General features: G+C 40.0%; 3 protein-coding genes across 3 annotated transcripts in view; 1 reads left to right on the top strand and 2 right to left on the bottom strand.

Annotated features, from left to right (window-relative positions):
• Positions 1-3: 3 nt before the first annotated feature.
• Positions 4-3,033, bottom strand: aunip (aurora kinase A and ninein interacting protein). Its single transcript, XM_026155808.1, has 4 exons — positions 2,816-3,033; positions 2,476-2,594; positions 2,174-2,330; positions 4-1,859 (listed from the first exon to the last, which is right to left on the bottom strand). Exons 2-4 carry the CDS (start codon positions 2,566-2,568, stop codon positions 823-825), a joined length of 1,287 nt encoding a protein of 428 aa, XP_026011593.1. The 5' UTR covers positions 2,569-2,594; positions 2,816-3,033; the 3' UTR covers positions 4-822.
• Positions 3,034-3,121: 88 nt separating this feature from the next.
• vps28 (VPS28 subunit of ESCRT-I) lies at positions 3,122-8,474 on the top strand. The gene is made up of 10 exons (XM_026155809.1): positions 3,122-3,203; positions 5,041-5,101; positions 5,216-5,244; positions 5,435-5,472; positions 5,565-5,654; positions 5,746-5,851; positions 5,941-6,042; positions 6,369-6,422; positions 6,514-6,605; positions 7,541-8,474. The coding sequence occupies exons 2-10, from the start codon at positions 5,065-5,067 to the stop codon at positions 7,659-7,661; spliced, it is 669 nt and encodes a 222-aa protein (XP_026011594.1). The 5' UTR covers positions 3,122-3,203; positions 5,041-5,064; the 3' UTR covers positions 7,662-8,474.
• A 165-nt stretch (positions 8,475-8,639) lies between these two features.
• Positions 8,640-9,926, bottom strand: part of LOC113015248 (tektin-5-like) — a 3,632-nt gene continuing 2,345 nt past the window's right edge. Inside the window, exons 4-8 of the mRNA XM_026157198.1 lie at positions 9,571-9,823; positions 9,389-9,496; positions 9,161-9,304; positions 8,977-9,056; positions 8,640-8,879 (exon numbers count right to left, since the gene is read on the bottom strand). Coding sequence (XP_026012983.1) covers positions 8,675-8,879; positions 8,977-9,056; positions 9,161-9,304; positions 9,389-9,496; positions 9,571-9,823 — 790 coding nt within the window. The 3' untranslated portion in view covers positions 8,640-8,674. The remainder of the gene's footprint in view (positions 8,880-8,976; positions 9,057-9,160; positions 9,305-9,388; positions 9,497-9,570; positions 9,824-9,926) is intronic.

The following is a 9,926-nucleotide window of genomic DNA, read 5'->3' as shown; positions in this document are numbered from 1 at the left end:
ACAACAAAAAGAACCATGAAAGGGAGAAACAAAGAATAAAATCTCAGGAGATCAGCCATGACATGGAAAGAAGACAATCACAGAGTAGAAAAATAAACCAAAACAAATGTTCTTCCGCCTCATCCCTGTACGGTAAGAACTGATGATATTTGGTCATAATGGCTTGTAATATCACAGAAGCAGCTCTCCCTGTTTTGAGCAGGAGGGCAAGAAGTCCAAACCAAGAACAAGCAAGAACCTGGCTAACTTTTAAAACAAAGGGACTCGTGTAGAAGAAAGCCTTCAATCTGAGACAGGCCTGACACAACAAGACCTGCAGCATACAAGCTGGCCGTGTACTGCTAGGTTCATAGACTACATAAAACCATGATGTTACTCACTGGCTGGTGAAGTCCCGGCTTTAATTCTCACACTGAACATCTTGACTTCACCATTTTAGTGTTTTGAAACAAGAAGTGACAGCGAAGGGGTGCAAATCCACAGACACTACACACTTGTATGTCAGCAGTCAGATAAATCACAATTTACAAACATTAGGTTATGAAATGAGATCTTGAAACTCTCCAGAGAAGAATTAACTGGGCTAATAACTCAAAGGCGCTGAAAGCTAACTTTCCTGTAGACTTGTAATAATCAGACTTCTTTTTTCAGTCCATGAGCTGCCCCCTACTGGCCATTAAAAAGAATGCAGGTTTACAGCACTTCCCCAACCTGGAAGTCCTTAAAAAAGGATTTTTCAATATTTTATCCTCCAAAATCCACATTTTTGGAAAAGATTTGGAACAGCATCTGAAATCTGTAGTGCCTTTAAAAGGCTGTTTTTCAGTGTTTAATCACTACATTTCCCTGAGAGTCTTGAGTAAACAGTATCTCTTCATCCTCTTCCTCCTCCTCCGGCAGAGATTTGTAAGCACTCACCACTCCCATGCTGACGTTACTCTGATCTTTGAGAGGACTCCTGGTGTGCAGACCTCTGTGTGCGATCACCCTGAACCCTTCAGAGTCCTGAGTGAACAAAGTGGCCAAACTGTCCTCATCGAGTTCTCTGCTTCGCTGCTGCGGCATTCGCCTTTTGAGAGGAGAGCTTATCGGTTTTGTCCTCTTGATCTGGAAGGCAGAGCTCTCTTCTTTTGCAGCCTTTTCCCACAGCTGACCTGTTTGTTTCCGAGGAGAAGCGGTTTTTGGTTGTGTCTGCTTATGATTTGAAACAGGTCTGAAATGAGAGAAAGAGGAGTTTGTTCCTGGGGAATTATAAGACAGTGGTGTCCCGTTTTCCTTCTCATTAATCATATGAGAAGAATGAAGGCGTTTTAAAGATTTTTGAGTTGAGGTTTGTCCTTCTGCAGCTATCAGTTTTCTAAAGAACTCGTCCTCCTCATACTGCAGACTGTTTAGGAAACTTGGCTCAGAGCTGCAGAAGTTCTTGACTGTCGTACATTTGTGGTTAGTCTGATGAAACTCATTTTCAGTGTACTGACTGAAAGTGAACAGCGGGTCCTGACTCCGCGTCCGTGGTAGAGGTTGACTGTCATGTTGTGTAAAGGTGGCATCAGAGACCCTCCTCTTACTCTGTGGTGGTTCACACTCTTCAGGCTTCTCTTCTTCAGATTCACAGTATATGTTTTGTAAAGTTGAATGGTTTTCTGAACGTGTCTGCCATAATTCTGTTTCCTTCTCAGTCACATTTTCACTTGTACACTCGTCAACCAAAACAGGCTCAAAGTTGGAGTTTTCAAAACCAACATTGCGCCCTCGTTTTTTCCCTGATGCTGTGGCTGTCGGTGTAGCTGAGTCAGATGATGAAAGAGGCTGCACTGAATCCATGTTTGGTGGCTCAGAAGTGGACATCTTATTGAGGACTTTTAGAAGAAAGTAAGAAAAAAATTATCTTAACACAAAATCAAATAATTTACTGTATTAACTTGTATGCTTATTGGTCACTTCATTAGGTTCAATTTGTTGTAAACACAAATATTTAATCAACCAGTGATGTGACAGCAATGCAGACATGATTAAAACGACCTGCTGAAGTTAAGACTGAGCATCAGAAGTGAGATGAAAGGCGGTTTAAGTGAGTGTGGACATGGCATTGTTATTGGTGTCAGACAGGCTGATCTAGACCATCAGACTATAAGATTAGACTATAACTTTCGGCAGACTTTTAGATGCTTACCTCTCCGATGAGCTGTGAAAAAGGCAGATATGGAGCTCTGTTTGGTTTTTGGCATTTCTGTTTTGGTCTGAGTGAAGTTGAGTGCCACAGCCAAACTGTACCCAGCACCTTCACAAAATGGGTTCAGCAGTTTAGAAATGGGACGGCTACGGCGCTTCTGAAAGATATAAAAGAGAACACAGTGTGTAAACAGTAATAGACAGAGACTGCAGATCAGCATTTTAGTGTATTAAATAACTGCTCTACTCAGGCATGCTGGAGAAGCCATTCGGTCAGTGTTCAGACCATGTTTACACAATTACCTGTTTAGCTTTTCCTTTCAGCTCCACAGTGTCCAGCCAAACATCACAATCCTCTTGATCAAAGGTCTGTGGTGCTGCTGCAGTGCTCTTCATGGTGGACAGCCCAGGGAAGATATGATCTGTATGAAATAAAAACAGGATTTTATAAACAGGTTAGACATGCCGTTTGTTTTAAATAAAGAATCATTATACTTTAAAAACTATTTTCATGTCTCTCGTTGATGAACATGTTTGCAAGAAGCCTTTACTTATCTTTAACTAATTCAATAACGCTACCACAGACCTGTGAGTTAGCTACAGTTGGTTAACATAGCTCTTAAAACTGATTTTTGGGAAATACCTTATGATACAATGAAGATCCAGAGTAATATTTTGAGGTTTCCTTTGCAATTTTTTATAATCGTTTGTATAACTCTCTAGTACTCGGTTCAATCTGCCGCCTTCCGGACTGTCTGCCCCTGATGATTGACTGTGTGAAAATGCCTTAATGTGGTTGTACCTAAAATGCGCGATTTAATTTGAAAGATAATTTAAAGGTAGGATATATAAAGACGTTCATAATACTCTTTCATCATAAAAATGTATTTATGTCTAATTAATAAAATTTACCGTAACAATATTCTTCATTTCTAGTTGGGCGCGTTGGACACCTAATATTTTGACGTCTGCCGGTCCGTGCGTAGATGTGGGTGTGTTTACGTTGACGTCATCGCGGTTTTTCCGACAGGGTGAGTGAATTGTTTTTAATTTGGTTTATTGAACTCTGTTATTGAAATAGAGTGAGCATAGCACCGATTTAATGGCTGCTCTCATAATAATGATCAGTTATATAAATCTTGGTGTTTAAAATCAGCTGCCTGCGCGTCACAGTGATTAGAAATCATAGGAAGTGCTGACAAGCTAGCTTCCGCAGCTAACTAGTTAGTTCGGCTAAACAAGAAATTTCATCAGTAGATATATTTAGTGATTCGTAAGTTTTATTCTGCTGAGTGACTCTGTGTAACGTAAAAATGTTTATAAACTCTCTGTGCCGGGTTGTGAAGCTAAGTTAAGCAAGTCTGTAATTATAATCCGACGGGTTGTTTTTTTTCATGTTTTTTTTTCTGAACAGCGAAACACTGTTTGTGTGGAGCAACATTTCCATAGTGTTTGTCAATAGGTCACACTTGAAAGTGGACATTAAAGAAACTACATTTAAGAGTTTAAGAGTGCTCGGCAGAAAGCAGACCGAGTACAAAGAGACAGAGAACAAATATAATTTAAAAACATTTACATTTGACCCCTACAGTGTGACCTTATATGCCCCCTTAAACTGAGGGTCACTGGAAGTTAGTACAAAATTAGTGTGAATGACTTAATAGTCGAAACATCAAATGTTCTGACTATGAACGGGTTTTAATTAAGCAAGCATTGGCTCAACAGCTTTGTAAAATGCTTTTTATTTGGATTTCTTTAAGTTAGTCATCATCGTGCGACTGTTGTTCCAGTGCCAGTCTTCATTATTAAAACTTGACTTTGGTGGTTACCACTGTTGCCTCACAGTCCTTGGTTCAAATCAACTGGCTGAGGTCTTTCTGTGTACTTGTGTCAGTTCTCTCTGAATGCGCTAGCTTCCTGTCAGAGTTAACTGGCACGTATAATTAGCTGTAGGTCTGAATGGTTGTCTGTCTCTTTGTCCTGCAAAAGTCTGGTGACCTGTCCAAGGTGTAGCACATCTCACGCCCTAGGTAGGAGAGGCTCCAGAAAAAGGGGTGCATGGATGAGTTTTCCTTACAAAGATGTTTAGGCATGTGGTGGCATTGCATTTGAAACCCAATGTATGGGTTTATAGCTCAGTGGGATGACCAGGCCACCATAACCCCATATGGCCAGAGAGCAGTAGGCCCGGGTTTGAGTCTGACCCGCGGCCCTTTGCTGTCTTCCCCTCTCTCTCCCTGCTTTCTTGTCTCTCTACACACTCTCTATCGAATAAAAGCTTACATGAAGGTTGATATTTTTACTTAAAAGTATTAGTTTATCTTATGTTACTGGTGTAATTATTAAAAAGAAAAAGAAACAGTAATCATTAAAAAACATCTTACACCATCTGTGGCTCACATTAAATATTTAAACTCCAGAAGGGGGAGGTTTTAGTCCTTCTATAAATCTTCGGATTGTTCCTGTTGTTACACTTCTTTTATTATCACAAAGTGCATCTCTCATATATATATATATATATATATATATATATATATATGAATGAAAGCATGTTCGCATTAAACAAAAATGCCATACCTAAGTGAGAATTGCAGACTATTATCTCACAATTTTAAGATAATAACCTGAAATTTTCATTTAGTTCTGCCCATTTGTTTTTTCTTTGGGAACATGTTTCCATACATACCAATGAAATTAAAAATGGCAATTAAAAATGTTAAAATTAGGAAAAACAAAACTGAAAATATGACCGCAGCATAAATTGTCTGAAGCTTTTGTTCATAAATGGAGACATTTATGAAATGTTAAAGCTGCCTGAATATATTTGGTCGCAATTATGGAAAACTATGTGAAATAAATATTTTTCAGATCACATTTTGAGACATCAGCATCATGTTCCATGGGATATCAGTCACTGGAGGAGGAGGAGGTAAGACATTCAGCTAAATCAGTGTATAAAAATGAATTGTTGAATTAATATAAGAGTCATCTTTTCAACAGAAAACAGCAGTAATACTTCATGACACTGTTTTCCTTTCCACAGCTCCGGCAAATAAACCTGAGCTATATGAGGTAAATCCAACAACATAATTCTGATTAGTATACTAAAAAAAAGAGGACTTTATTTGTTCTTTTTTTTTAAAATAACATTTATTGCCCATGTGTAAATCATCCGTAAATCTAAACTAAAGCTGGGAATGTTATCAAGAATATGTGATATCCTTGCTGTTAAGGATAACAATCATGAATGCTGTCGTTTCAGGAGGTGAAATTATACAAAAATGCAAGAGAACGAGAAAAGTAAGTGCTTGATATGTCACCAGTGACCATTATCACTTTATAAAATGCAGATTTACTGTGTTACACATGTTATAACGATCCTGTTTCTGTAGGTATGACAATATGGCGGAGTTGTTTGCTGTCGTCAAAACACTACAGGCCCTGGAGAAGGCTTACATTAAAGACTGCGTGACGCCTAACGAGTGAGTAACAGTTGAGATCATATTTAAAATATGGCACCTGTAACTTTAGCTGTGTGTTTTTTAATTAATGCGGAGTTTTTGTTGGTTTCAGGTACACCGCCTCCTGTTCCAGACTCTTGGTTCAGTATAAGGCTGCTTTCAAACAGGTGCAGGGCTCTGACGTGGGCTCCATCGATGACTTCTGCAGGAAGTACAGAGTGAGTGCTCGTCTGCAGTGCAGAGTGTCTGTCATATTTTTCAAGATTTTATTTTTGTAATTTCTTGTTGTTGTCATATGTTTTCCTAGCTCGACTGTCCACTTGCAATGGAACGGATTAAAGAGGATCGGCCAATCACCATCAAGGATGACAAGGGCAACCTGAACCGCTGCATCGCAGATATAGTTTCAGTATGTCCCCACGACTATATTAAATATGTTAAAGAGAGAAGTATTTAGGCTGCTGGAAAGAACATTTTTTAGGATTTATTGAGCTCAGTTTTAGCTGAGTGGCCAATGTGGTTTCACTCAGTTTGGCTCAACATTTGGTAATTCCATAAAAATGAGAGTGGATATCACAAGCTTAAGTTTTACCAACTGCAGGCTCAGCTCATAAAACAGACAAACTAATAAAGTCAGTGCGCTCGTTCCTAGAACTGTTTGTCCTGAAACATATTTCTCACTGCCGACTCTTAAAACTAGGAAAATATTTTGTCTCATCCTTCTCAAACATTTAGCTCTTCATCACTGTGATGGACAAGCTGAGACTGGAGATCAGGGCCATGGATGAGGTAAATTTATAAATGTAAATAATATGTTATTAGTAAACAATGACTGGAATTCCAAGATACTGATTGATTGTTTGTTTTTTAATTTGTTCAGATCCAACCAGACCTTAGGGAGCTGATGGAGACTATGAACAGAATGAGTAACATGCCTCCAGACTCAGAGGCCAAGGACAAAGTCAGTCTCTGGTTAGTAACACTAGGCCGCAACGTTTGTGCTCTTTATGTCGTTGATCTCTATGTGCAGCACACCTTGAGGCAAAACATGACCAGTCAGGAAACCTGCAGCCACACCACACAGCACCTATCTAGTTCCAGAATACCTGATACAAGGCAGGGTGAATCTATACTGTCATGTTGTTTATGTCAAACTCTGACCCTACCATCTAAATGTTGGAGCAGAAATCAAGCACCATTTTTCCAATCTTCCATTGTCCAATTTTGATCCGCATGTGTGAATTTTAGCCTCAATTTCCTGTTCTTAGCTGACAGGAGTGACACCTGGTGTGGTCTTCTGCTGCTGTAGCTCATGTGTTTCCCTGCAAATGAAATTCCCACCAGTCGTGCCATGGTCACAGTCATTTAAATTTCTTCTCTGTGCTGTTGCAGTTCTCTTCAGTTCAGCAAATTGTTTTGACTGTGTACAGACCTAAATTCATGAAGTTGCTGCCATGTGATTTTCTGATTTGATTTTAATAGTTAACAACTAGTTGAACAGATATAATTAAAGTGGCAGGTCAGTAAGTGTGATCCAAAACTATCATTCATGGCTCCGACACACAAGTACTGCGTGGCTACTCTGTAGTTACTAGGATACTATAAGTTAAAAGGGAGCTGTGCAGTTCAGTAATGAAGGAAAAGAGAGGGGTTGAAGAAAAGTGTGAAATCGTAGGACTTCTTGCTAAATTGTGAAAATCTAACTTAATCCCCCTCCTCCTATTGGCTATTGGGGTAAATATTTACGGGTTTCCTATGTGTCCGTATTCATGCAAGGTAAAACTTTGTTTTGCATCTGGTGCGACCGTACCATTATCCATGCAACTAGCTGAGCAGTGGTTATAAAGTACCTGATCTTTGATGTGTTTATGATCATATAGTTCTCTTAACTGACATTTTTCCAACAGGCTGACCACCCTGAGCAGCATGTCGGCCTCGGATGAATTGGATGATAATCAAGTTCGCCAGATGCTCTTCGACCTGGAGTCAGCCTACAACGCCTTCAACCGCTTCCTCCACTCCTCTTAAAGCGCCTCTCTGTCACGGATAAATCTGGAATCCTGACTCTAAAGCCTGTTAATTTAAAAGAAGAAGAATGCTGCTTTCTGTGGATTTACGTCCCCTCCTCCTTCTGTTCTTCTAGCTGTACAATTGGTCTCTGTGTTCTTTAATCGGGATGTGTACAGGTCACTCTGCTGTCATCTCAGCCTCGTCAGCTCGGCTCGCTTTGTTCTGTGAACTGTTATCCCCCCCCCCTTTTTTCTATCCAGATTTGTGTGATAAATGCATTAACAGTGGCTGAACTTCATACTGTAACATCGAGAAGCCTATTTTATACCCAGGGTTTGCAGCAAACCAATAAACAAACATGATACAGGAAAGATCTGCATAACAGCAGATTTCTTTTCTTTTCACTTTTCATACCCTAATTGTATTTCTGACTTAAACATAATTTACTACATTTGTTTTCTACTAACAGGTTTTTGCTGTAGTATCATATATAATTGTAATTACATAATTATTTGGGCTTTAAGATGATTAGTTTGCAGTTCAAAGGAATCATATTGAAACTAAGGTGAAAGAAAATAGTTCTGATTTTGATTTTTCTGTCGCTGTCTCTTCTCATGTCTTATCCATTATTTTCTTTTAAGTAAAGGGTTCATCAAGTGGGCAAAAAAGGGAGCTCACTGCCTCCCTTTTGTTGTTTACCAAATATGTTTCAGCTCCCAAACACCATTAGGGAGAACATATTTATTGCAATGTATCGTTGTAAATAATAGGTTTGATTTTTAAATAAAAGCATGTAACATCTTTTTAGGAATAAATTTTAAAAGGAAAGAAAAAATCTACGTCTATCTTCTTTTGTGCTGTGTCCGTGTCAGATATGTGATTTATTAATCATTTTTAAATCTTTTGAAAAACAGAATATCTTCCAAAGCATTTCAGTCTTGAAAACAAAAAGGAAGCGCAGACTGATTCCAAACAAGTCGAGGGGAGTTTGCTCATACGTGTTTTAATGAATAAAAGACTGCAGATGCGCCCTACTGAAAGCATTCACGACAGCTGGAGCTGCTCGTGGTCTTGTGAAGTTTGGCCTTGTTGGCGAGGACCACGACGGTGTCATGGGCAGGCTGGAAAGTCTGAAGTAGGCTCTGACACTTCTGCTCCACCCCTAGGATGTGAGCGTTTTTGGACAGTTTCTCCTCGACAATCATCAGGTGCTTGTGTTGGAGCTCCAGGTTCTGACTGTAAAGGATGGCAACAGAAATGAGCAAGCACGGGGTATTATGGAAGAAAATGGTGTCATGATCAGTGTGAGGCTTTTGGGAATGGGCTGACTCACTGAGAGAACTTCAGCGCCGAGCGAAGTCCAGCTCCTATTTTTACCAGGTCGTAATTCTCCAGCGTGAGGCTGATGTGTGGCTGAAGGAGGAGCAGCAGAGAGAGAAAAAAAAGGGTTAAAGTTAAAATGTTTCAAAGGACAGTGGAGACTTTCTGACAACAGTCATGTTTGATATGGCACTCACCAAGTCCCGGCAGAGCTCGTATCCAGGTCTCTGGTTGAGGATGTCCAGGCGGTGGGAAGCATGATCCAGTTTGGTGTCACAGCTCCTGATCTCACACTTCAGTTTCTGTATTTCTTTGGTCTGATCAGAAATGTCATCACTGATCTGAAGGTTAAAGGAAGTCACAGAATGATGAGCAGCAAAGAAAAAAAATGGTGATTCGTGGTGATTAAACTCCAGTGCACTGACCTGCTTTCTTTTCAAGAGCAGCATTTCCTGGTTTCTGGTCAGTTCGTAGATTTTCTTCCTCAGAGCGTCATCTGTCCTGCGACGCTGACGCTTGTGGGCATTTTTTATCTATAAAATTTAAATTGTCATCGTAGAAGAAATGGCAAACACGCGATCGGCCTTGGATCTGAGGGTTTTCTTACATTGGCCAGAGAGAACCTCAGGTTTCCCCTGAAGGAAGAAGAGTCCTTCATCAGGATGTTGGCCACCGTCTTCAGGTCTTTGCAGTGAGACAGCCATGTGTCATAGCCCACATGGTGAGGCTTGTACTGACCGGCAGGCAGACAGGAGCTCGGCATGTTGAGCTCAAGGGTCATGCATTTCATGGTAAACTTGGTGGCTTCACCTTTGTCGTGTAAATCTGCTCCCAGCTCACTGTGGATCTTCTTCAGAGAACTGGAGGGAGGTTAAGGTTTTTCTGTTATTTTCTCCACTTGCCTCTATTTTAAAGTTCTTTAAAGGATATGAAAACAAAAATAACCAGAATAGTCACACCATG

Source organism: Astatotilapia calliptera, chromosome 22, assembly GCF_900246225.1.
Source record: "Astatotilapia calliptera chromosome 22, fAstCal1.2, whole genome shotgun sequence".
Lineage (NCBI taxonomy): Eukaryota > Metazoa > Chordata > Actinopteri > Cichliformes > Cichlidae > Astatotilapia > Astatotilapia calliptera.
This window is presented reverse-complemented; position numbering and strand designations above follow the sequence as displayed.